The sequence below is a fragment of the Spermophilus citellus genome, assembly GCF_964194105.1.
Source record: "Spermophilus citellus genome assembly, chromosome: 11".
NCBI lineage: Eukaryota > Metazoa > Chordata > Mammalia > Rodentia > Sciuridae > Spermophilus > Spermophilus citellus.
In genome coordinates this window covers 125,342,056-125,369,415 of record NC_138192.1, presented here as the reverse complement: position 1 = coordinate 125,369,415, position 27,360 = coordinate 125,342,056, and the positions used below count along the sequence as shown (strand labels likewise).

General features: G+C 40.3%; 1 protein-coding gene across 1 annotated transcript in view; it reads left to right on the top strand.

The window, feature by feature from the left end:
* The window catches only part of COL4A4 (collagen type IV alpha 4 chain), a 135,693-nt gene that overhangs the window by 2,236 nt on the left and 106,097 nt on the right, over positions 1 to 27,360 (top strand). The window contains exons 3-5 of the mRNA XM_081260757.1: positions 11,737 to 11,889; positions 13,934 to 13,976; positions 21,506 to 21,583. Coding sequence (XP_081116883.1) covers positions 11,846 to 11,889; positions 13,934 to 13,976; positions 21,506 to 21,583 — 165 coding nt within the window. The 5' untranslated portion in view covers positions 11,737 to 11,845. The remainder of the gene's footprint in view (positions 1 to 11,736; positions 11,890 to 13,933; positions 13,977 to 21,505; positions 21,584 to 27,360) is intronic.

Here is a 27,360-nt window from a genome sequence, read left to right as displayed (position 1 = left end):
AGACCTGGTTTCTGAATCCTGCCCACACGTAGTCCTGTGACCTAACCTCCCTGGGCTGGAGTCAGGATAATCATGGTAACACCCAGGAAATTATAGGAATATATAATCCATCAGAGGCGCTTTGTCACAGATCTTTGCATGACAATCACATATTGCCATTTGATTCTTCAGGTACATAAGGAAGAACAGACAGACATGATGAGAACCATGCTTTGGCATTCCTGGGGCCAGCAGCCTTGGCATCCCAGGGAGCTGTTGGGAATGGAGACTCTCAGGTCCCACCCCAGAACCACTGAATCAGCCTGCATTCTCCAAGGTCTTGTGATTCATATGCACAAGAAACTTTGAGAAGTGGCTTTTCTAAAAGCCATGCTTAACCATCAATCCCACCTCCCACAATACATGTGACCCAATTTACTACAACATTTGGTGTGCTACCTGCTGTCCTGGTTTAAAAAAAAAAAATTCTTGATTTTTAAAAAATAACCTTGAGGTCAAGAAAACTGATTTTTTTTCACAGTTGGCTCCTTAAATGTAAAAAAGAAAAAGGAAAAACGAAGGGAAGGTGGCAGTTCTGTTTGAAAAAAGGACAAAGACATCTCTATTTTTGACTTTGATATTAGATAAGGATTTCGAACAAAATGAATTGGCCACTGTCTTTAATTATTATTTCCTCCCTTTAAAAATCACAATGTCCTATTTTCTGCAGTGTTTAAATATGCCTGCTTCTCTGTATTTTCAGTGTAAGTCCCATTGGGGCAGGATTCTTCTTTGATTTTTACTGTTGTTGAATGAATGAATGAGCAAAGTTCAATGACTCAGCCCCTGTTCACTCTCACATCTGTTTTCTTCCAAAGTTCACTATCTTCTTATAGCCTCTGTTGCATGGGGATATGCCTCTGCTCTTGATGGGATAAGCTTCTCCAGGCTGCCTGTAGCTCCTTCTTTAATCTTACTTCATCTCCCTGTTAGTCAAGCCTGATCTTTCAAGAACTTTCTCTTTTCATCACCTCTGAAACAATTAGACTATCAGATATTCTTGCAATCTCAAGTCATGATCGACTCAGGTCAGCTCTTGCCATCACATCTCTGGGTTCCTTTGCTGCTTTTCTAAGCTCAGAGTTCTGGTCCTGGTGCCTGACATAAATATCATCTGTGGGTTTTTGTAGTCCTCTAGCCAGTGCTGCAGCTGCAGGCTCTCTGAATCCATCTTTATATATGTCATTGTCAGAGTTATCGTTTAAAATTGCACAGTGTGTCAGAAAGCACAGGTTCCTTTTGGGGGCAGTAAAAAGCACTCCTCCAAACCCAGAGGCTCAGAGTTACAGGTCTGTGTTTTTTTTTTTTTTTTTCCCTTCATTCACACTACCTGTTCATTGCAGGGCATAGGGGTGGGGTAGAGTGGGGGCTGTGCTTACAGCCACTCAGGATCCTCCTGGAAATTCACCATTGTGATCAGCATGACTCTGAGCATCTTCTATGATTGCCTCAGAAGGGGAAGAGAATGTGCCAAATCAAAACTGTCCTGAAAGTTTCCCTGGATGGGATGTAAACTATTTCCACTCACACTTCATTGGTTAAACAGGTCACATGACCATGCTTCATTCTGGAGGGGCTGGGAAAGGAAACCTGCCATGTGCCAGAACTGGGTGGTGAATGTCAGTTATCCATCACACACATCACATCACATGCTTCGCCTTCACAGCTAACTGCACACTTCTTAGAATAGAATGGAGTGGTCCCAAGTCAACTTTTCCTGAGTCACCCAAGCTCCTCAAGTTTTCACAAGTTCATTGTACACACCCGTGGGTTCATGTCTTTGTACTTGCTGTTCCCACTGATGTGTGTCACCTTTTGCATGGTCCATCTGGAGCAGCTGTTCCTGCTTTAAGATTAGATCAAAGATCACAGGGCAGGTACTAGGGATTGAAATTGACCGAATCATGTTATTCTATTGCACGCATCTACAAGTATGTAACTACATAGTTCACTAGGGTGTAATTATAATGCACTAATGTGCTTTGAACACAAATTTTAAAAAATTATAAAAAATAAAATTCCATTAAAAGGCAAAGAATAAAAGATCAAAGATCATGGTCCCTATGCAGACTTTATTAAATAGCACAGAGAGAGAGTAAGGTAACTTACTTTTCTGGATTACACAGCTTTTGAGAGCAAGTACAGAGGCTATTTTTAAAATACACACATACATACTGGATCACTTCAGATAAACCAAATTTATTTATTTATTTGTTGTTCCCATGGTGTTTAGAATGAGAGTTGGCACAATGTGAGAAGTTGACAGCTATTTCTTGAATTAATAATCATACATAGATATTTATGTGGAATTAAAAGTGTTCGAAAGTGATATTAGAAATAATTTTTTTTCATTAATTCCAAACTAGTTTATAGAGAATCACTTCAAATTTTATACATTATTAAATTGTTAATGATTTTAGAAATCTTTTCTTATAGTTTGTTTTCTTTTGTCTTTTTTTTTTTTTTTTTTTTTTTTTTTGGTACTAGGGATTGAACCCAGGCATGCTTAACTACTGAATCACATCCCCATCTCTTTTAAAAATATTTTTTAATTTTATATTTTTTATATTTTATTTAGAGACAAGGTCTCCCTGAGTTGCTTAGGGCCTTGCTAAGTTGCTGAGGCTGACTTTGAACTTGTGATCCTCCTGCCTCATCCTCCCAAGCTGCTGGGATTACTGTACCTGGCTTTTACAGTTTTTATATATATTGGCTAGATTTTTTAAAAATTATTTTTTAATTGTAGTTGGGCACAATACCTTCATTTTATTTATTTATTCTTATGTGGTGCTGAGGATCGAACCCAGGGCCTCGAATGTGCTAGGCGAGCGCTCTTCTGCTGAGCCATAACCCCAGACCAATATATTGGCTAGATTTTATATTTAGTTTTACACTTATGCATGTGCTTTCTTTTGCTGTAAAAACTTAATGTAGATTTCTTTCTAGCTTAAATATCTGAAGATTAACAAAAGAAAGAAACACCTGATTTCCAAGATTCAGGAGAGGAAGTAACCTTGTTTTAATTCTGGAACCCCCTTTTTTATCAAATAACTTTGTTTATTTTTATGTGGTGCTGAGGATTGAACTCAGGGCCTCACACATGCTAGGCAAGGACTCTACCACTTAGCTACAACTGCAGCCCCTGGAATTCCTTCTTTTTGTGACCTTTTCTACTGTCAACTCTTTCGCCGAGAGTGATCCATGTATATACGAGAGTGATCTCATGTATAGAACACCTCTTGGCTTCGCTCTGTGACTCATTGATGTCCAAGTCCACACCACTGTGTCATATGTGGTTTTGTGTGCTTTTATGGTCCATGTGATGGCCGGGCTCTGAAGCCTCAGTTTGGGCGATGCTCTTGAAATCTTTTATGAGGCTCCAGAGTGGCGGACCAAGGGAAGTCCAGTTCTAGGTCTTGTCTTTCATGGACAGATCTGCTATAGAGATTTTAGGTCTGGAGGAATCAACTCCTATCAGAAGCAAGGGAGATGAAGAGATTGCAGAAGCCCTGAATGCATCCATGAGAAAAATGTGGCAAAGCTGTTCTTAGGAAAGACCTGCAACCCACAGAAGCACCATTTCCCCTCCCAGCAGGGATTGGCTGTCCTGTATTAGAACCATTTTTTTTTCTGTCCCACCTCAATACTTCTTCTTGACCTTAAAGTTTCTTTGGATGCTTTTATGAATCTCTTTCTCTTTTTGCTTAAACAATTAAAATGCTTAAATAGTTGACTTTCCCACATCCTATGTAGAATGGTGCCCTTAAGGCCTCCAACTGTCCCTCCCATAGGAGTTTCTAGACTTAAAATTCCAAGTAAAAAAGCCTCCATCTCATAATTCAGGGAGAACAGGATGTCTTTGCATCGGTGCACCGTTTCACTTACGGTTGACTCTGTGCTCCTGAGGTATTAGAGGCTAATATCATCATTCCCAAGGTTAATTCACTCAGGAATTCTAAAATTCACTCATGAATTCTTATAAGTTATGAAAGCTGTCTTGTGTCATGGTTAAGTAGGAAGGCTCTGACAAGGTCACTTACTCTGTGACTCATTTGTGGAAAAAGGAAATCAGATGACCCCCCACAGAGCCACTGTAAAGTTTGCAGGTCTGCATAAAAGCCCTTGGCATGGAGTCCACCATCTAGGTAGCCCTCTGTAAATAAGGTCCTTCCTTATGGTGGAGATGATGATGATAATGACGATGATGATGATGATGATGATGATGATGATGATGATGCAGAAACGGGAGAGAAGGAAGGAAAAGAAGGAGCAGGAGAAGAGGGAGGAGAAAGAAGACAGGGAATACAGGAGCAGAAGAGGGATCAGGAAAGAAGGAAGAAGAGCAGGTTGGGAGGGGGCAGAAGGGGGAGGAAGCCACTGTCCCTCAATCACTGACAAAACCAAATGCCATTTTTTTTCTCTAGTGTCCTCGGAGTGAATTTAAATTAATTCTGTGATTCTACGTAGAATTGTCCTTCTGTATGCTTTCTTCCTCCACATTAGCTGAACATTCCTCCCTCTCAGTAGTTTTTCTCTCCTGGTGTTTAAAAGATACTTTAAGATAGGCCAGTGTCACCTGTAGAGCCAGCTATGAGGAAAGTCAAGGCAGGAGGACACTTTAACCTCAGGTTTTGTGGCCATCTTGGGCAGCATAGCCAGACCCCGTCTCAAGCAAACAGACTGACTCAAAGATACTTAGGAGACACTGTCATAGCTTATTCCTCTTTTTCATTCCTCAGATTTCCTTCCTTCCTAAGTCTGCTGCCTTCCCAAGAGCCCACCCAGGTTTGCCCCTGTTTCTCCTCTGCCCTTCTCCATTATGTGGGCTGTGGAGGAGCGGAGGCCAGAGGCCATGCAGGCAAATGCAGCCTCGTGTCGCAGCTGGCAGTGAAACCATCAGGAGTTATTGCCAGAGCTCACCCCAAAGGCAATTCTGGGAAGTCTAAAAGTCCAGAGAATCCAGATGGAGTGTCCAGCTCTACACGAGGGGTGGGGGTGGGGGTGGGGTAGGGGGTATGGGAGAGGGGGAATCCTAGGCCAAGGGAAACCTGGGAGGTTAGTCTTTTTAATAAGAGATTTGAGAGGACTGAGTCAAGAATGTCACTCTTGACTTGGAGGTAAAAGACTTGTCTGGGTTTGAAAATCTGTTGTATATTTTTGGAACATATGTCCCCTTCATGGGATTCCCAAGGGTGACATTATTATGGTGGCATTATTATTACGGATGTTCTGTTGATAATGGGAGGAGACCTCAAGGACAGAAGGGTAATAGAAGCCTACTCTGCCAGAATGGTGGGTTAGCTGAGTTACAGTGACAGACTCCAGGCCTAACTCCATCCAGTGTCAACTGAGGATTCTGCAGTCCTCTGACAATTCAATAGAGTCTGGAGGGAAGGAGAGCTGGGGTGGGCTTGGCTCCAGTCCAGCAGTATTCTGTTCAAGTCGGAACTCAGAGTAGAGTTCAAGAATTTAGTTGAGCAGTTATCAAGTTTTCCCTTTTGCTTCTCAGAGAACACGAAGCTCCAGACTCATGCCATGGTCCCTGGACCACACAGACTGATGACCCACTATACAAACCTGGGGCTCTGTGATAAGAAGGACTGTTTTTCTCTAAAGAGCTCAAACCAAAATGAATTCTTTGAAAGTTTGTATCTGCAGTTAGAATCAACCCAAATGAGGTGTTAGAAAGAGCAAAACCTGGAAGGAACTGGAGATCATTGTGTAAACAAGCCAGGGACAAGAACAAGCTCTGCATGATCTCACTCATACATGGATTCTTAAAAAAAAGCAGATCTCATGGATGTTGAGAGTAGAGTAGTTATTACTAGAGGCTGGGAGAGATGGGGGTAGAGAGATGGGGAGAGGTTGACTCGTGGGTACTAAGTTATAGTTAGTAGTTAGAAGTCCTGGTGTGTTACTGCAGCAGGGTAACTATAGTTGGTAATTATGTACTATACATTTCAAGAAGCTCCAAGAACATATTTCCAAGGTTTTTCCCATATGGAAATGATAACTGTTTTAGGGAGTAGGTACGTTTAGCCCGATTTAAACTGTAAACAGTGTATAATTGTACCAAAGCATCCCATAGTACCTTATTAGTATGATTTTTATGTTTTTATTTATCTGTTAATAATAAGTTTAAAACATTTTTTTAAAGAAAAGAAAGCAAAACCAAGTAGCCATCTTATACACTGGGAAAAGGTCAGCTTAAAAGGGAAAGGGTAGGAACTACAGGGAGATGCAGAGGTGAGGGGCAGGTAACCGAGGTATGTCTTGCTTTTCCTGGGAGCAGTGTCCTATCCTCTGAGCTTATTTGTTTATAAGACCCAAGCCTTAAAGAATTCTACCTTGGTGAGGTGCAGTGGTACACACCTATAATCCCAGTGATTTAAGAGGCTGAGGCAGGAGGATGGAGAGTTCAAAGCCAGCCTCAGCAAAATGCAAGGTGCTGAGCAACTCAGGGAGACCCTGTCTCTAAAATACAAAATAGGGCTGGGGATGTGGCTCAGTGGATGAGTTCCCCTGAATTCTATCCCTGCTATCCCCCTCCCCCCAAATAATTATATTTTGAAAAGAGAAAGGTGTATAAAATAGGTGTTCAGACCATCAGAAAAATGTATCCTTGGAAAGAGTCTTCAGATAGCTCAGTGTCAGAAGATCAAAAGGAAAGTACAAGTAGTCACTGAGTTAATTGATTATTTTACTGAAACAAAAACAAAATCATTAAACAGAACTCAAAGATTTCATGTTGCTTAGGGAGAGACACTAAGCTTTTGTTAGCTCTCTGTGACTGGAAAGGTCCAATCCTCAGTCTCCCGTTCATCTTGCCCCCACTGTCTTGGCCATTCTCCTCACCTCCATAGAGGAGAGCCCAGCTGGGTGTATTTCCTCTCAGGATACTGTTGCAGAGAAAACAAATTTCCCTGGTAGAGATATTGATTTGGAAGATCTCAGTTCTTGTTCCCAAACCTAGCATTTGGGAGTGACTCTAGTACTGGACACAGACCAGAAAGAGTTGGAGATGAGGACTTTTCATAAAGAAGTGAAAGGGAAAAAATAATCTCAGGGAGTGGGAAGAAGACAGCAAGATGATATTTGCTGCACATACGTACTAGAACTTACTGCCTTCTGTCTTCTATGGGAAAGAGCCTCTGGACCTTACTGGGGTCAGTGAACAGGTGATTCGAAGGCCCAGGTGCTGATGTTCAGCTTCCCTCAAAGAGAGGGGAGGCAAGCCCCCTGCTGGGTGGAGCCTCCTTGGACTTGGGTGTTGGGGGGGTCCTCAGGTCCACTCACCCAAGAAAAGTGACTTGACTTTTATGGCTTTAGCACAGTGGGCAGCTTCCAGCCATCTTTCATCCTCCCCACAAAATCATTCTTTTCTTTGAATTTTCCTCTCTGAAAACAGCATTTTACGTTTACTCAGAGAATCTATTTTCTCTAAATCCAGGCTTACACTTTGCCGTGGTCTTCCCCAGCCCTCTAATACTGGCCTCTACCTCTAATCATTTCTTTTTTTTTTTTTTTTAATATTTTTTTTAGTTGTAGTTGGGCACAATATCTTTCTTTTATTTATTTATTTTTATGTGGTGCTAAGGATCAAACCCAGGGCCTCACATGTGCTACGCGAGTGCTCTACCACTGAGCCACAACCCCAGCCCCTCTAATCATTTCTTGATGCACCCCCATCCCTCCTCTGCCTCTCCATTCAGTCTCTATTTGTACTGCCTCCCAGCCCAGAGTCACAGTTGTCTGTCACTAAGCCACTGTTGCATGGAGTCACCTTTGGTCCAGTGGTTTATCCTGATCCTTTCTGTGTGGCTGGGAAGACAGGACCAGGTGGTGGAAAGCCTGTCTGTGCCTCCAGGGGCTGGGTTGAAGGTGGGGCTCTGAGGGAGCTATAGACAATGGTCCCTTCTTGAGAATAACAGTTGGAAAAATAAAGCACGTCCTTTTGAAAGGCACAGAACCTCTCCAGAAGTTTCCTGTGTAGGCAGTCTCCTAAAGCTGTTGTTTGCATATGTTTTAGTGGCATAGCACTTGGGTTGTTTTTTTGTAATAGTGACAAACTTGAATAGAAACATTCTGTCCCCTCTAATCCCACATGACAAAAGCCATTAATTTGGTGGGAATGTAGGTTAGAGGGATGCTATTCTGAGTGAGGGGCTATTTTTGTTTGGTGCAGTCAAAATCTTGGTGGATGCAAACATTCTTAGGCTTGTAACACAGGTGGTTGCAACAAAGAAGCGGCTCATAGATGGCTGTGGATAACATGCGTGATCGCATTTTGTGAATCACAGAGCACAGCGCATATGGCTGTTCCCAGTGTCGGGCTGACAGCGAGACGGGGGCTCTGCTCAGCTGTGACCTAGTAGCTGCACTGCAGGCAGGAAAACGGTCAAAAAATTCTCTGTGACTCCTTTGTAGTTTGTTTTGGGCTAGACGTGCATGGTCATGGGTTTCTAAGGTCTGTTCCAGTTGAAACAGTGAACAGTACAGATTTTTACCGTTGACAGCTCATTTAAAACAGAGATCTTCAAACTGAGGCACATGGATCCTTGGGAAGCAACGAGATTCTCAAGAGTTATGTAATTAATTTTATGGACAATTAATGAAATGAGCCTGTTTCCAGATGCTCAGCTGCCGTGTACATTCTTTCATAGCATTGCTCTGCCTTTGTTCAAGCTTCTTACCCTGTTTCTTCTCCTACTTTTCAAAAGAAAGGCACATTCCTCTCCCCATCCATCCCAGACATTGCCACCCTGCTTTGTCCCAGAACTGAAGAACCCTCTGTAAGGACAAAGGAAGGACCATTCAAACAGGAAGTGCTCCACCTACCGGCTATGACGGCCTCTGGTCACTGTTTCCAACTTCAGCTGTCATCACACTTGAAGGCTTACAGCTGGTAGTGAATTCAAAAATAATTCTTGATGATGAAGTACGACACTAATCTTGATGGGTGTCTTAGTTCATTTGGGTTGCTATAACACAGTGCCGCAGACTGAGTAATTTATGAACAACTGAAATTGCTCACAGTTCTGGAGGCTGGGAAGTTCAAAATCAAGGTCCTGGCAGATCCGGTGTCTGGAGAGGGCTTCCTCTTTGTTGCAGTCCCACATGGCAGAAGTAAGATGCAAAGAAGCTCCCCCAGACCCTTCTAGGGCACAAATACCCTGCATGAGGGCTCAGCCTCATGATCTTATCGCCCCCCCCCAAAGGGCCCCACATCTTAATATCAAAACACTGAGGATTAGATTTCAACACATGAATTCTGTGAGGCAGGAGACTTTCAAACTACAGTATACAACTCAAGAACAGTTCAAATTTGGAAATAAAGAAGGAAATATTATTTTAAAAACTGTGTCAATTTCAGTAGGAAGAGCTGCTGGTCTAGAGCTGACTGGACTGAGAAACAAAGAGCCTGCATTTCCAATACAACTATTTTGATGTTTAATAATTGATCAACAATATGTGAATTTGTTTTTGATGAAAAAATATATGTATCTAACAATTATAAGGAAAAATCAATTCCAGCAGGAAAAATTAAACTTAGAGGACTATGATCATAGGAAATAAAAAATATTTACTTTATAAACATTTTTGTTGCAGAGAAGTATGATAATGATCAATATAAGATTTTCAAGTATAAAATATGCTGCATTAAAATGTGTCGGGGAGTGGCATGGAAATATGTATTCAAAATTTAAAAACAAGCCAAATGAAATTCCTGTGAAAGAATTTGTATGCATTGTTTTAATCTTATAGGGGTGAAAATCAGATTGTTGTGGCATTATGATGCATTTGATATATCAAAATAATGCTGGAACAGTTCTATTTTAAAGGTCACCATTAATGATACTTCAGAAATCCTTTGCTTTGCAACTACTTAAAGAGAAGATGAAAGCTTTTAAATGTTAACTTAAGAAGAAAAAGAAGGGCAGGGTGCATAGTTTCAAAATTCTTATGGGAGGATAAGAGGAGAGAAATCTGAAGTCCTCCATGCCAGAGTGTCACTGGAGAGAAGGAACACTTACCAGAGAGAAAAGTCCTGGTTCTGCAGTGACTTATGGCTCTGTGACTTTGTATGAAGTACATAAACTAATCTCCTTTGTTTTTCCTGTGCAATGGGGATAATACTTTTTCGAAATCATGTTAAGAGTTAACTGACTTTATGTGGGCAATGCTCTGAAGAGGACCCTACAAATAACCACAAAGTGTCAGTTTCTCTTCACCTCCCCCAAGGTCAATATGATTTCTCTCTCCACAGCCTCATGTGTATTCCAAGTTAGCCTTCTCCATAGCCTTTAACAGCTGCCCCATTGAATATACTTGTCTCCCATCCCTAAGGTCCCAAGTGTCTTTTACAAGTTAATTCATCCAACAGAGATATATTGAGCACTCACTATATATTGCAGACACTACAGGGGCCCCGAAGATAAGCCTGTGGGTTATAAAAACAGCAGCAGCCTGTTGTCCTAAGGTTTGTAGCTAATTAAATTCAGGGTGCTGAGAGTGCACAGGATGCTCCCAGTGTCCTTGCCCTTTCACTCTCTTTGGCTGGTGGGAGACCCACTGGGATTCTGCAGATTGGCCTATACCTGTATCCAATGAAAATGTATTGAGAAAATCCTAGGATTAGACCACAGTCTGTCTTCCCTGGAAGATGACTATGGCAACCCTTTATCACAATATGTGTGGATATGTGTAGAGATTAATTGCATCATATATCTAATTTTGGATTAAAATACAAGTATCTCTGGCTTTCTTAAATCTTAGACTGTTTTCAATTTGTTTTAATTACTGAATACAATTTGAACGACTCAAACCAATTTGTGTTTTCCTTCTAAAACAATACTTTTATTGAGACTTGCTTCTAGAATGTGATTTTTAAAAAAAGATACTTAAAATTATAAATTTAGGGGTGGAAAAGATCTAGGTATTCAGAGTTATTCTGTTTCTATTTGGTTTTGAAACAGCATCGTGGAATGTGGTTCTACCACTTACTCAGAAAACTAATGTTCCATAAATACAGCATTGAATTAATTTACCCAGCTTTTATCCGGAAATTTAAAAATAGCCTGCAACATTTGACACTCCTGGTTTCCCCTCTCTACCAGTTCCAATAAGGACAGGTCTTTACAGCCAAAGATTTTAAATAAGAGACATCTCAATTCTCGGGGCCAATGAGATCTTTGATCAAATAAAAGGTTCTTTGAGTCAAGTTTAAAAATATTTTTTTCTCCTTTTTTATTGAGGTAAAGTTCAAAAAATAAAGTTTACCATTTTAACTCTTTTGAAGTTTATAATCCAGCAGTTTTTATTATGTCCATATGCTGTATAACCATAACCACTTCCTAAATTCTAGAAAATTTTCATCATCCCCAAAAGAAATCCTACAGTTGCCTAATTTTCCCTTCCATTCCTCCTAACAACTACTAATCTATTTTCTCTTTCTCTAGATTGGCCTAGTGTAGACATTTTATATACATTTTATATACATTATATACATATATACATATTGGCCTTTTTTCACTTAGCATAATGTTTTCAAGCTTCGTTCACATTGTAGCCCATATTAATATTTCACTTATTTTCATGGCCAAATACCTCTGTTACTATGAATAATGAAAGTAATTATTTTCAACATTATAATGCACACTGTGTTTTAAGAAACATATTTACATTTAACACATGCAGATTTTAACCCAGGACACAGAACTTCACCTGCCAGCGAGTCTTCCAGAAGAGAAGAGAGGCCTGGCAGAAGTTTCCAGTCCCTAGGCTGGCCTGTAAAGCCCCTGTGCACATGGTGTCTTTCAGATGGACCAAGCCCTTGGTCACAGATCCCGGGTGAGTGTCTTCTGTGTGATCACCTGCTTTTATCAAATAACTTCTCCTAAGTGTTTGTTTTATAGTTGTAGATTATCTAAATGCCTCAGTATCAAAAAGCCAAATGGTTCCAGAAAGCTAAAGCGTTTGCCTGCTGAATATGACTCATTATTAAAGACAACACCCTCCCTGAAATGCTCCCAGGTCACCCAGTGGGAAGCTGAACAACTAAAGGCTCTGGGTTCCTGCTCTCTTACTCACTGTGTTTGAATAGCAAAAGCCTTATAGGCCCAGAGCAGCAGGGTCCCTACAACTAGTAGAGTTGGGACAAAGTACTTGTCTAGTGCAGTAGGCAGGTTAATGACCCCCAGAGACATCCACACCCTAATCTCTGGAGCCTGTGACTATGTTATGTTATATTGAAAAGGGGGTTTAAAGTTACAGATGGAATTAAGTTTGCTAATTGGCAGACCTTGAGATGGGATAGTTGATCTTAGATCATCTGAGTGTGCCCATATAATCACAAGTGTTCTTAGAAGTCAAAGGGGGAGGCAGGAGATCAGCATCAGGAGAGATGTAACTACAGAAGCAGAGGCCAGAGGGATGCAGCAAGAGAAACACTCATCCTGCTTTGAAGATGGAATGGACCACGAGCCAAGGAAAGCTAGTGGCCCCTAGAGTCTGGGAAAGCAGGGGATCACACTCTCCCCTGAAACACCTTGATTTTCACCATTGAGACCCATATTAGGCTTATGATGCCCCAAAGTACAAGATGATAAATCTGCATTCTTTAAGCCTCAGAGTTTGTGGGGATGTGTTGCTGCAGCCATAGGAAGCTAATAGGAGATTGTTAAATATGACTTAAAAGGTGTTGAGGATTAAGACTTAAATAGCAGGAAGGCAAAAAGTTTTGAAGGTGATAAATGCGTTTATGGGAAATGAAGGAAGAGTGAGTGGGTGGTGGGAAGCAATCTGTTTATTTCAGAAATGTAGTCATGTCTTATGTGGAGTGGATAGAAGGAAACTGCAAAAGAACCTTAATTATGGATGGTTTTTAGAAGAAAAATATCTATGTCAGTGAGAAAGACAAACAGTATAGGGTGAAGGGACAGTAATGAGGTTCATATCTGACATGCTTGGGCCCTTGGAGGCTATTTTGCCTGAGGGCTCTGGTGCATATTATCCAACATTTCTGAGTTAGATCTTCTGTGAAAGGTGCCCACAGTTTCAATGCGATTATGTGGTGACCACAACTGCCATAAGATGCAACATGTCCGGCTGAGGTTGTGGCTCAGTGGAAGAACTCTTGCCAGCATGTGTGAGGCACTGGGTTCGATTCTCAGCATCACATAAAAATAAATAAAATAAAGGTATTATGTTCATTTACAATTAAAATAAAAAAGGCAATGTGTTCATCTACAACTAAAAAAATAAACTTAAAAAAAAGAGATACAACATATCCTATTTACAAATGTCCTATTTACAAATGTCCCAAGAGTTAAGAAGTCATTTAACAAGCAGTGGTTGTAAATACGAGTTCAACTTGATTTAAAGCTTATTCCCTGGGTTTAACACCTCCTTCAAATTTTTATCTAACTTACTTATTTACTACATTGAAATGTCAACTGGACTTTATTGGAATTATCATGAATTCCAATAGAATGGCTGGGAGAAGGGTGAAAGTGAGAAAATACAGACTAGATCTGCCCCAGTTGCCCATGTCCTAATCAGGGTCACACCCAGGCACACGCTTTGTGACTCTCAGTGGTGTTTCTCACGTATTTTCACAAGAGGAAGGACTAGAGGGTGTAGAGAGAAGGCTCAGGAGGACCACATTACCTTCCATCCTGCTTCCTTGACTGACTAAAAAGAGGAACAAACAGTCATCTTGACATCCAGAGAGAGCAGAACATCTCTCTGGCCACTGGGGACAATCAGCTGGTGGTCCTAACCTGTTAGAAATAAAAAGCTTTCTGGGATTAACTCCTTTATTCTTTATCTTTTTAGTTTGTTTTGCATGAAAATGAATGGTTTAAAATTAATATGAATTTTTGTTTTTCTGCAGGTACCTTATACTTATTCTCTTTTCTGTACAACATGTATATGGAGTAAGTACATTAATTTACACTGACTGCATGTTGAGAATTCACTTTCTTGAATGTATTGTTTTATTATATTTTTAAACACTTTCTGGAGCTCAGTTTTTTTTTTTTTTTTTTAATCTGGGAAATGGAGGTTTAGCTACAGTAACTCTAAGGTTTCTTCAATATTTTGTGGTCAAGATTGCTTTTGGAATTGCCTGGGTGTTGGATTGTTTTTTATTTTATAATTAACATAACCTTTTCTTAAAAACATTTTTTTGGAGACAGACAAGAGGCAGCTGGGCCATATCAAGATTAAATCAGAAAATATAAGGTTAAATTTGAACATTTTAGCTCTGCAGAAAGATAAGCCTAGAACATTCTGTAATAAGCCCTCTTACTTCTGCCTCTTCACTAAAGAATCTAAGTTATTAAACCCAATCTCAGAAGTTTCTGGAAAATCAAGTTATGAGCTGCCTGTAACTCAGGTTGATCTTTAAACAACTGGACTGGCTTGAGTCCACCCAATCCAATTTCAGAGATTCAGATTATCTTAGGTCTTTCCAAAGCAAATGGAAGCAGGTCATTAACCTTGTTCTCTCCTTCCTACCAGTTGGGAGCAGGCAGCACATGGGTCAAGGAACAGGCACCCTTGGTTTTTGACTCTGCCACTGATTCATTCCTTAACATACCTAAGGCTCAGTCTTTTCCATGTTAAGGCGGGATGGAAGGCTGGTTCATGTGCATTTGAGAACAATGGCTGACTGCTGTGGATCTTACCTGATTTTTTTCTGAGTTTACTTTTATATCATATTCTTTTGTTTTCTAAGTCTACCAAGTCTTAAATTTCACTTCATTTGATCCTTATATTCCATGCCGATGAATATAATTCCTGAACCAAGGATTGTTCTATCCTGGACCCTCCCACTGGCTTGTGGTCACACAGGAGTGGATGTGATGATTAGATTTTAAAGGTAGAGGTACAAACTGATGCAATATCGACGTTCCTCAGTAGAGGGTGGTTGAACAAGTTAAGATCCTTTGGTAATGGATAGCTATATACATTCTGTCAGAATGATTATGAAGACATTTGATTATGTGAAAGTGGCAAAGTATTGGGCAGTATACCACTGGGTAATAATAAAAGCAGGTCAAAAATCACTGAAAGTGTGTGTGTGTGTGTGTGTGTGTGTGTGTGTGTGTGTATGTGCATTTGTTCACATGTGTGCTTGTGTGTGTGAGAGATTGTGTTGTGAGTATGCTTATTAATACCCAAACACCATTTTTTTAAGTTAAAATTTCCTTTATTGTCTCAAAGATGTCTTTTCATAGTTGATTTGTTCATGGTACAAACAAGAAGTACCCATTTGGTTATTATGTCTCTTAAATCATTCTTTTTCCCTCAGATTTTTAATCGGTGCATTATAGTTGTACATAATGGTGGAATTTGTTGTTACATATCCATATATGCACACAATATAATTACATAATTTGGCCCGTATCACTCCCTCACACTTCCTGCCTCCCTCTCTCCCTCTCACTCTCTGGTTCCTTTCCTCTACTGATCTCCCTTTGATTTTCATGAGACCCTTACTCTGCCCACACCTTTCTTTTCCTTTTTCCTCTATGGCTTACACATATGAGAGAAAACATATGACCCTTGACCTTCTGAGTTTGATTTATTTTGCTTTACATGATGGATGGTCTCCAGTTATTTATATATATTGCAAATGCCATAATTTTATTTTTGTATGGCTAAATGAAATTTTATCGTGTATATATTCCACATTTCCTGTATCCATTCATCTGGTTCCATAGTTTGGTTAATGTGAATTGTGCTGCCATAAACACAGGTATGCAGGGATCACTGTATGATGATGACTTTAATTCTTACGAACAAGTACTGGGAAGTGGTATAGCTGGGTCATATGGCAGTTCCATATGAGGAAGTCCTTTGAGGAAGCACCATACTGGTTTCCATAGTGGCTTACTAATTTACAATCCCACCAACAGTATGAAAGTATTCCTTTTTATCTTCATCTTCTCTGCCATTTATTATTTTGTATTCTTCATGGCTGCTGTTCTGACTGGTATGAGATGAAATCTCAATGTAGTTTTGATTTACATTTTCTTAATTGCTAATGATGTACATTTTTTCATATATTTGTTGACTTTTTATATTTCTTGTTTTGAGAAGTACCTGCTTAATTCATTTACCCATTTATTAATTGGGTTATTTGGCTTTTTGGTGTTAAGTTTTTGAGTTCTTTATTCTAGATATTAATTCTCTGTCCAAAGAAGAGCTAGCAAAGATTTTCTCCCATATGCATGTTCTACCTTAACATTTTATTGTTACCTGTTCTGTGCAGGAACTTTTTAATGTTATGCCATCCTATCTATTAACACTTGACATTATTTCCTGATCTTTAGGATTCCTGTTGAGAAAGTCATTGCCTGTGTGCTGGAGTATTGATCCTACATTTTCCTCTAGGAATTGCTTAAGTTCTGTTCCAATTCCTGGGTCTTTGATTCATTTTGAGTTGATTTTCCTGTGCAGGGTGAGAGATAAGGGTCTAGTTTTATCTTTCTACAGATGGACAACCAGTTTTCCTAGCATTATTTGTTAAACAGGCTGTCTTTTCTCCAATGTATGTTTTTGGCACCTTTGTCAAGAATCAGATGACTGCATCTGTGCGGATTTGTCTCTGTGTCTTCTATTCTGTATCACTGGTCTTTGTGCCTGTTTTTGTACCAGTATCATACAGTTTTTGTTACTATAGCTCTGTAGTATAATTTAAAGTCAGGAATTGTGATTCTTCTAGCACTATTTTTTTTCTTTTTCTTTTCTTTCTTTTTCTTTTCTTTCTTTTTTTTTTTTTTTTTTTTTTTGCTTAGACTTGTTTGGTTATTCTGAGTTTTTTATTTTTCCAAATGAATTTTAGAACTACTTTTTTCTAATTCTGTAAAAAAACACCATTTTGATGGGGATTGCATTGACTCTGTATATTGCTTTGGGTAGTATGGCCATTTCAATGGCATTAATTCTAACAATATTAATTTATCTTATTCATGAACATGGGAGGTCTTTCCATATCTGTGTCTTCTTCAACTTCTTTCTTCAATGTTCTTTAGTTTTTCATTGAAAAAGTTTTTCACCTCCTTGATTAGGTTTGTTCCTATGTATTCTTTTCTGATTTCTTTCTCAGCAGATTCATTGCTGGACACCAATGTAAAGTGATTGATCCTCTGTTGTAGGGAACGTGGTCCAGGATGGGGAAAAAAATTATTTTCCTGTTACAGTCTTTTTGCACTATTTGAATTTTTTATTTTGGGCCTATATTGTTTGTTGTATAAAAAAGAAAATTGAGGTCCATCTTTAGGGCAGATGGCTATTCTTCTAGAAATTAACTTATTTTCTTGAACTTTTTATGCAGCAAATATTTGTTTTAAAATGCCCAAGATAAAGCAGATGACTTTTCCTGTTTTTCTCTTTGAAAAAAAGTAACATTGGTTTCCTGAGAGTATAAGTGTGTTCCCCGTCAGTGTAGTTCATATTTTGAATGTTTAGTTGTCTGAGATACTGTCTTTATTTTTTTTCAAAGGGTTTATGCAATCTATTTTTGAGGGTCAGACTCTTCCCCTGTGAATTCACTGTTCCCTTATAAATGTTTATTGAGGTGTTGCTTTATTAGAATATGCTGATCTATTTTAAACTGACTCTATTTTGTGATGTAATTTTGCTAAAAACATCTCAGTGATGCTTGGCAAAGATAAGTAAAAATAAATACATAAAAAAACCCTTCATTATCAAGCCATCTGATCAACTGACCTTTTTTCCTCTGGTTATTTTGATATTTCACTGAACACACAGTAATGAATCCCAACCTTAAATGACCCGAGTGTTCAGACTAGCTACTTTAAGTGCTGTCCCAAGTTGGCCCTGGGTATTTAATTTTTTTAAAAACCTTATCAGTATTTTGAATGTAGGTATTGTAGATAACAATGTTACTCAAAATTTAAGGGGCATATATTTCAGAAACTTCAAATACATTTTTAACTTAAATTATCTACTTGCTTGGCTCTTGTGAAGCTTCAAATTCTTACATACTTTTAATGACCCAGGAGAATTTTATTTATAAAGATGCCTTTTTCATTAATGCTTATAGATATTTTATTTGGGATTTTGTCTGAGCATACTTTTCTCCCAAAGAAGTTGAAATTGTGTGACTGAAAAGCATTTCTGGAAAAACTCCTTTCCCTCTTACACACACACACACACACACACACACACATACACACACACACACACTCACACACACAGACACATGCATGCATACACATTTATGTATATGTATGTTTGTCTATATGTGTTCATATATACATGCATATTTATATGTATTATGTTTTACATATATGTATGTTTATATGTCTTCCATCTGAACTACAAATATCGGTTTAGCTGTGTTATGTTTTCCTATTATACATTGGTCTAGAAACTTCAGTTTAAAAACATCTATCAAGCTGGGCATGGTGGCACATGCCTGTAATGCCAGTGACTTGGGAAATCTGTGGAAAGAGGATGAAAATTTCAAGGCCAGTCTCAGGAACTAAGCAAGACCCTGTCTCAAAAAAAAAAAAAAAAAAAAGGCTAGGAATTGGAATTGGGGATATTGGGGATGTAGCCTCAAAAAAAAAAAAAAAACTTGGGAACCAACTTAATGAAAGAGGTGAAAGACCTATACAATGAAAACTACAGAACCCTAAAGAAAGAAATCGAGGAAGACTTTAGAAGATGGAAAGATCTACCTTGCTCTTGGATAGGTAGAATTAATATTATCAAAATGACCACACTACCAAAAGCACTATACAGATTTAATGCAATTCCAATACAGACCACAGTGACATTCCTCATAGAAATAGAAAAAACAATCATGAAATTCGTCTGGAAAAATAAGAGACCCAGAATAGCTAAAGCTATCCTTAGCAAGAAAAGTAAGCAAGTAGCATCACTATACCAGACGTTGAACTATACTACAGAGCAATAGTAACAAAAATGATATGGTATTGGCACCAAAATAGACTGGTAGACCAATGGTACAGAATAGAGGACACAGAGTCTAACCCCCAAAAATTGCAATTATCTTACATTAGACAAAGGTGCCAAAAACATACATTGGAGAAAAGACAGCCTCTTCGACAAATGGTGCTGGGAAAAACTGGAAATCCATAAGCAACAAAATGAAACTAAACCCCTATCTTTCACCATGGACAAAACTCAACTCAAAGTGGATCAAGGATCTAGGAATTAAACCAGAAACCCTGCATCTAATAGAAGAAAAAAGTAGGCCCTAATCTCTATCATGTCAGATTAGGTCATAAGAATTAGCATAATAATTAAAATCAAGAATAAAAAATGAGATGGATTCAAACTACAAAGTTTCTTCTCAGCAAAAGAAACAATCAGTGAGGTGAATAGAGAGCCTCCATCTTGGGAGAAAATTTTTACTCCTCACACATCAGATAGAGCACTAATCTCTAGGGTATATAACAACTGAAAAAGCTAAACACCAAAAAAAAAAAAACCCAATTAATAAATGGGCCAAGGACCTGAACAGACACTTCTCAGAAGATGATATACAATCCATCAAAAAATATATGAAAAAAATGCTCAACATCTCTAGCAATCAGAAAAATGCAAATCAAAACCACTCTAAGATATCATCTCACTCCAGTCAGAATGGCAGCTATTAAGAATACAAAGAACAATAAGTGTTGGCGAGGATGTGGGAAAAAGGCACACTCACACATTGCTGGTGGGATTGCATATTAGAGCCAATATGGAAAACAGTATGGTGATTTCTTGGAAAACTGGGAATGAAACCACCATTTGACCAGCTATCACCCCCCCCTTGTTGTATACCCCCAAAATTTAAAAACAGCATACTACAGGGATACAGCCACATCAAGGTTTATAGCAGCACAATTCACAATAGCTATATTGTTGAACCAATCTAGATACTCTTCAGTAAATGAATAGATTAAAAAAATGTGGTATGTATACACAATGGAATATAACTCAGCAATAAAAGAGAATAAAATCGTAGCATTTGCAGGTAAATGCATGGAGTTGGGGAAGATAATGCTAACTGAGGTTAGCCAATCCTCCCCAAAACAAATGCCAAATGTTTTCTCTGATATAATGAGGCTGACTCATAGTGGGATAGGGAAGGGGAGCATGGGAGGATTAGACAAACTCTAGATAGGGTAGAGGGATGGAAGGGGAAGGGAGGGTGCATGGGGTTAGAAATGATGGTGAAAAGTGATGGACATCATTATTTAAAGTACATGTATGAAGACACAAATGGTGTGAATATACTTTGTATGTAACCAGAGATGTGAAAATTGTGCTCTGTATGTGTAATATGAATTGTAATGCATTCTGCTGTCATATAAAACAAATTAAAAAAATTTTTAAAGGACTGGGAATTGGAATTGGGGATGTAGCTTGGTGATAAAGCATCCTTGGATTCAATCCCTAGTAGTAAAAAAAATGTCAATTACAGAAATGTGCAATTACTATGTGCATGTTTGTTAGGCAGTTTGTCTCTGGTGCTGACTTGATGTTCCTGTCCATGCCCTCAGTTCCCACCACCTAGGGCATCTTTGACCAACACCTGTCCACTTCTCCCATCCAACCCATAGCCCCTGTGAATGAATGCAGGCACACTGTATGACCCTTTCTTCTAAGGGACCTACTTACAGTCTCTCTGGGACTACACTTTTGTACTAAAGTGGCTGATGACACTGGTTCTGGATAATCAGCATTTGTGAGAACAAAGTGACGATTCTTGCCAAAGAGCATAGGGGTGTGTGTGTGTGTGTGTGTGTGTGTGTGTGTGTGTGTGTGTGTTGACTCTCTAATGCAGAAAAGTCAGCTTAAAAAATGGGGAGAGGGCACCAATTATTTAGGTTCAGAAGTTTTCTGGTTGAGAGACACATTCGAGGAACCATCTTGGAGTATTGGCAATAATTTTTATCTGAAGCATGAGACCGTACTGGACAATGGTCCTGGAAAGGACTTTACAAGGGAGACAGGCCAGTTGATCCAGGAGGCAGAGCAAGGTGATCATGAAAAAAGTCAAGCCCATCAGCTAAATTAGATGCCTCTGTATACGTGTGGTTTGCTCAACTGTCTGGTTCGTACTCTAAGTTTGCTCTCAACTTAGTACATCATGAAGCCTTCCTGGGAGACAGAAACTGTAGAAGCTTCTGGCCAAAGCAAAGTGACTATAGAAGGACCATGTCTTTTCCCCAGTCCTCAGTCTTGGAAGCCATTTGCTGGTAGAGTCAGCCCTGCTGATTATGAAGCCCCAGTGTAAGTGCTTTGCCTTTTAATACGTCAGTATAGTTGTTGCTTCTCATGGATCCAAAGGTAAGAGTGTACCATGGGATTCTGGCGAGCTAGGCAAACCCAGAGTTCTTGTTGTGCTGTGCATTGCATGTATCCAACTAAGAGATGAGCACTCGCATGCTAAAGAAGCTGCTTCCGTTTCCAGGGTGGGAAGAAATACATCGGTCCTTGTGGAGGAAGAGATTGCTCCATTTGCCAGTGCTTTCCTGATAAGGGCTCTCGGGTAAGTGATGTAACCATCAGACCAGGCAGCTTGCCTGCATTTTGAACCATCCTGAATACTTACATTAAGTTGTCTCAGACCCTGACATGTTGTGGATGCTTATGTTGAGAATACTTATGTCTTTTACAATCAGAGATGTTCACGTTCTGATAAGCGATTTCAATTACATTAGACTGTGTGTCAAGCTGTGAAGATGATCTGCGCAGTAATGGTTCACCTGTGATTTTTGCAACACTAATCTTGTGAATGGTCTCATGAAGAAAGGGTCTTGCTGTCACAGGATGCATACTGGATTGTGTCCTTGGCAATTATCTTGCTTTGAGATGTAGTGCGATGAGTGAGAAAAAAAAAGCTGCTTCGATTTTTAAAAAGCAGTCTTTTTAGACGTTTGACTGTTAGTCTTTCATGGATGGCACCCATTGAAACCCGTGGGATGGCGTTCTAACCATGGTGATGGCTGTACTTATTTCAAGCTGATTATTGGCCAGGAGCTTTTATGTATGCTGGGAATGCTCTGGCTCATTGGGCCTCGCAGCAACCTTCTTAATCAGACCAACATTGGAGTGTAGGAGACTGAAGCGTAGACTAGGTTAGTGTCTAGCTCGAGTCCACCCAGAACAGTACTCTTGATGATTAGACTGTTGTCAATTCTGCAAAGCACAGGGAACTTTTTGGTTACTGCCTGTCAGGCTTCTTGAACTTCATGAACATCTCCGCTATGTTCTGAGAGCAGCATTTGGCAGCCCACTATTCATCCATGCTAACTACTAAATCAAACAATTCTTCAGTTACAAATGCTCTTGTGATTTTTATATAGATATACATTGAAGTACCACTCTGCACCCCTTAAATATGTACAATTGTGTGATAATTTAAAAAAAAAAACATATTTTTAAAAAACACTCCCATAATCTTACAAAAGGGATTGTGTCTCAGAAGTTTTGGACAGTTTTTAAATCAGATCAATGATTCTTTGAAAATGTGCCTTCTTCTGTTCAGGTTGCTGAAACAAAATATCACAGACAGAATATCACAGACAAATCTTTAGCTCTTTAAAAATTGTCAGTAGCTTCTGGAACACATGTCTTTCTTACAAGATCATGGCAGTTTTTTTTAAATGTATATTTTACTTTTAATTGACACATAATTGTACATAATTAAGGGGTGCAGATGGACCCTTTGATCTATGTATACAAAAAGAATTATTTGCTCTAATACTTCGGCATGGATGGTAATGGGCTGCCAGCTGCTGCTGTCAAACCTATTTCTCACAGTTCTGAGGGATGGGAGGCCCAAGATCAGGGTGCCTGTAGGTCCTGTGTCTGGTGGGGGCCTCTTCCTGGTTTTTGGATGATTGTCTTCACTGTGTCCTCACATGGAGAGAGTACTCTGGGGTCCTTGCATAAGGGCACTAATCCTCTTCATGCAAGCTCCATGCTTATGACCAAACAACCCCCCAAAGACCCCATTCCCGGCACCATCTCACTAGCATGTCAACATGTGCATTTTGGGAAGACACAAACATTCAGTCCAGAACAGTGTCCACATCAATCTCACAGGGCTGTGTGGGATCCTCAAAGAGCACATTTCAGTAGAGATTGGTCTTTACAACAAAATAAAATTACTTTCCTGACAGAAAGGACTGAATTTTTCTCCCGTTGCATGTTTTTATTGTTACATAGGAGGTGTGTTCTGTGGTTCCTTTGTTGGACTGTTTTACTGTAAGCCACCAGACTTATTGATGTAAACGACAGCAAACCTCTGTGCAATATATGAAAGATTTTGGTCACCACAATTTATCTTGAGCTTTGTCAAGCTACTTTCACCATATAATTTAAAAACTGAATCATCAAGGAAAACAAAGTTAAGACGCTAAAAACTAGCAACCTAAGAAGTACTTTAGCTTTTCCATGTACATGTACAGATGATTTACAAAAATCCCAGCTTTGGGGTGAGGTTATTAATGCAAACATACCAAGATGATAGAAATACACAAAGAAAAGAAAAGTGCATCTAAATTTTAAGACTTCTGGGCCTGAGGCCCCCTTAAAATGGATTTGATCAGCTCTGTAGTGGGAAGAAGAGCAAACCAAAAATGAAGAGGGGCAGTTGCTTCGATGGAGCCAGCGTGGTGGGTCCTGTGGTTTAAAGGAGGCTGGGGTGTGTCAGCAGCTGTGCCTGTGCCTTGGCAAATCTGTCCCTCCATTCTATGGTTCTTGGCTGGGGGTAATTGGGCTCTTCCTCCAGGACATTTGACAGTGTCAAGACAGTTTTTGGTTGGCACTGGATGGAAGAGTGCTAGAGGTGTCCCCTGGGCAGATGCCACAAGGATGTCAATGTCTTACAATGCACAGCGCAGCCCCCAAACCACAGCTAAAATTTTTAGCCACAGCTAAAAATAAAAAGATCTTTTCTAAAGGTAAATTATCGTGGTTTAGTTGCTAGTTTGTATTGAGAGTTGACCTCTCCCTGTGCAGTTTTTTGTTCTGAACTTGTATAAATAACAGTTGTGTAAGGTGTCTCCTTTCTACATTGTAATAGTTGCTTCAGTGTCTACATTATAAATAAAGAACCATTAGAGAAAAAAAAGCCTGCAGCACAGAGGCTGAGTAGCCTGTTGTCACCCCACAAAAGCTCCCTAAGGCAGGTGATATTGTTATTTCCATCTGACGATACAAGGAATCCAAAGTCCCAAGTTCTAATTAACTTGCTGTGTGCAGAGCCAGGAGTCACTCCAGGTGTCTGGCTTCTCCTCCACATTTGCCCCGTGATCATGGAAATATCATTACACTAAGGTTCCAACACCTGGGCTTAGTACGGGGAAAACACCCAGGTGGGCACTTTAATGGGACCAAGCCTTCTCAGTGTCCTTGTAATTATACCACTCGTCCTTTTCTTTCTATTTCCTCGAGCTGTCAATTACAACCAGTGCCCTTGGCATTCTCCAAGGCAGTCTATGTCCCAAGAAGGCTCAAGAAGCTGAGCTGCACTCTCTGATTCAGGGTGGTCAGGGGGGGCTGCTTACACAACAGGAAAGCTCTGTCCTTCCTGAGACAGACAGGTTCTCCTTGTGAGGGATGCAGGTGCAGGGATTGTTTTCCGTCGGAGAATTTGGGAGCAGGGCCCATGCATAACTTGGGAGATCGTTCGGGCAGCGGGCTTGCTCTGGTCTCCAGCAGCCAGTCTGCCTCTTGAGCTACAGTCACAGCTCAAGGTAGACTCTAAAGGTGGGAATACCCCGACTTCCGGAGGCTGGATGAATCTCCCTGAGGCTTCCCAGCCATTTGTGGCATAGTCTCTGTGATCCCTTAAAAGGAAAATGTTCCTTTCCTGGAGACCAGTGTTTAGATGGGTACTTCATTTAAGTCCCACATCAGGACTGCCATGGCTGAAGCATCGTCAACAGCAAGTCTGGCCCAGGGCTGAGGAAAGGCTGTGGTTACCACTTTATGGGAGCCTGGAGCTAGAGTTAGAGATGGGACTGGGACATGCCTGGGGCTGAACCAGCTGAGCCTCATCAGCGTTCCACAGAGGCCGGCAGTCTAGCCTCTACTCATCTTCCACCCATAATCACTACTACTGCCCCTCTGACTCCCCAGCCACATCCACTGGGCTGCTGGCTCTCTCTGGAAGACATTCGGAACACCCCCTCTTCTCTACATGTTTCTCAATGTCATCCTCTTTCACCCTACTGCCATCTCCCTTCTAGAAGGAGCTCAGTATTGATACCGCCCTGCAGTGTCCCTGCTTACCCATCCCCTCCCTGCTGGGACTCCCCACTGGGACTCCTCACAGACTCTCATGGGGGTTCTCTTCCACTCTCCCTCTCCCGCTCCTCAGCTCCGGCGGGGCTGAGTGTGGCTATGCCCACACTCTTGATGAGATTGTGTCCATGCACTAGGTAAAGATGGTCATGAGAACGGCACGAAAGGCATTTTCTGACTCCCGATCTATAGCAGACTTTGGAAACCCAAGTCCTCTTCATTTCCCTGCTTTGGGAGCTGGGAGTCATTTTGTCACACCACTTTGAAATTATCCGTGTACATGGCACTCCACGGGGAGTTTATACCACTCTGGTTAGGATTTGGGAGCCAGGTCATCATGCAGAGGATAGGTAGGGGCACTTGCTCTTCCCAAGAGAAGGGGAAACCAGTTAGTGGGGAATCATGCCCCCACCTGCCTTCCTCCCCTCACACTAGAGCCAAAGCCTGCTGTGAAGTGCAGGATCTCTCATAGGGCAAATTTCCTTGTGGGTTCAGGTAGGGCCAGGTGGAGCACTTTGAGCAGCAGGTGAGCTGGGATCCCTGCTGTGCTCAGAGCTTTTCAAGGAGCAGTGACTGAGGAAAGAGCCCTGGCTGAGGGCCAGAGACTTATGCTCTTCACCTTTCCAGGTTCTGAGTTCCCACCTGAGACACGAGGGTTCTCACTAGAAGGCTGGACCTGTCCCTCCTGGCTCTTAGGTCCTGCGGTTCTGTAATGTGGGGCATGGTTCATGAATGACAGCTGCTGGTTTCCAAATGATTTGTGACTCCAGCCTTACACTTCCCTAGACTTCATTCTGATTCTGCTGTAAGGATGTGAATGGGGTGGAACCCGGCAGGATTCAAAGTTTTTCTTGATTGGTTTTAAGGGAGGAAGCTCTATGCATTCAGTGGTTGTCCCTTTGTATGAAAATATTATGTCATGTCCTTATGAACCAGGATGGACTTTTTAAAGTTTTGCTTTAGCAACCAGGAAAATAAAGACACCTTCTACCGTTGATTCCAGAAAAGAGTAGATTCATACTGTTTACCGTCCATGGGAATTTAGCCACTGCAAAATCAAGAGAACTTCATGATGTGATTGTTTTTCATATAAGGAGGTCAAATGACTTAAAACTCAAGAACTGTGTTAGTATTTGGGTTTGAAACTCAAAATCAGAAAATTAGTGGGGTCACTATTTCCTTTGGAAAGTTTAGATATCTATATATAGAGAGTACATATAAATATGTACACTACAAGTAGTTTTCCTGCAATTTCATTCACTCATCTGTTATACTTATAAGAGGCTGCATTCCAAGATAAAAATGGAATTTACTTGGGGGATTTTAATTATTGTTAACATTTTTCATATCATTAAATTATTTGCACATGAAGTTCTAAAATTCCGTCTCTATCACTCTCACAGCTGTGGGTTAGAACACTTCCTAACTGTGGCCTGATAAGTGGTTCACAGCAATCATTTTTATGTCCCGGAGTTCACATAAGTCAATTATGTTCTATTTTGATGAAAGCAAGATCCAATAACAACTGGAAGTTGTAAAGTTTTTTGGCTTTGCTTTCTTGTTCTTTCCAATATCTTCTTCCTCAAAGAACTCTCTGGCTCATTTTGTCAGCATTGAAAAATTCTCTGGTCATGAAATCCCTGTTTGACATGGCAGACTCAAACCCCTTTAAGGTGACTGCAGGTAACCTGCACCAGGAGGCTCTGGGGTAGTACTGTTGGATTTGGGGACTGGGGAGCTGGACAAGACATTTATTTGTCTTATAAAGGCATAAAAATCCAGAATTTTTCTAAAACCTAGTGCCTAATGATTAAACATATCCTGGTAGAATTCAGCCCAAGTTATAACATTGGCTTAGCTTACTCAAGTGTTCCCTGGCAGGAACAGTAACCATGATTTATTTTTTCAGTACTGGGGATCAAACCCAGGACTTACCACATACATGTGATAAGCAAGCGCTCCTCCACTGAACTACAACCCCGGCCTTTTTTATTTTTTGTTTTTTGAGTCAGG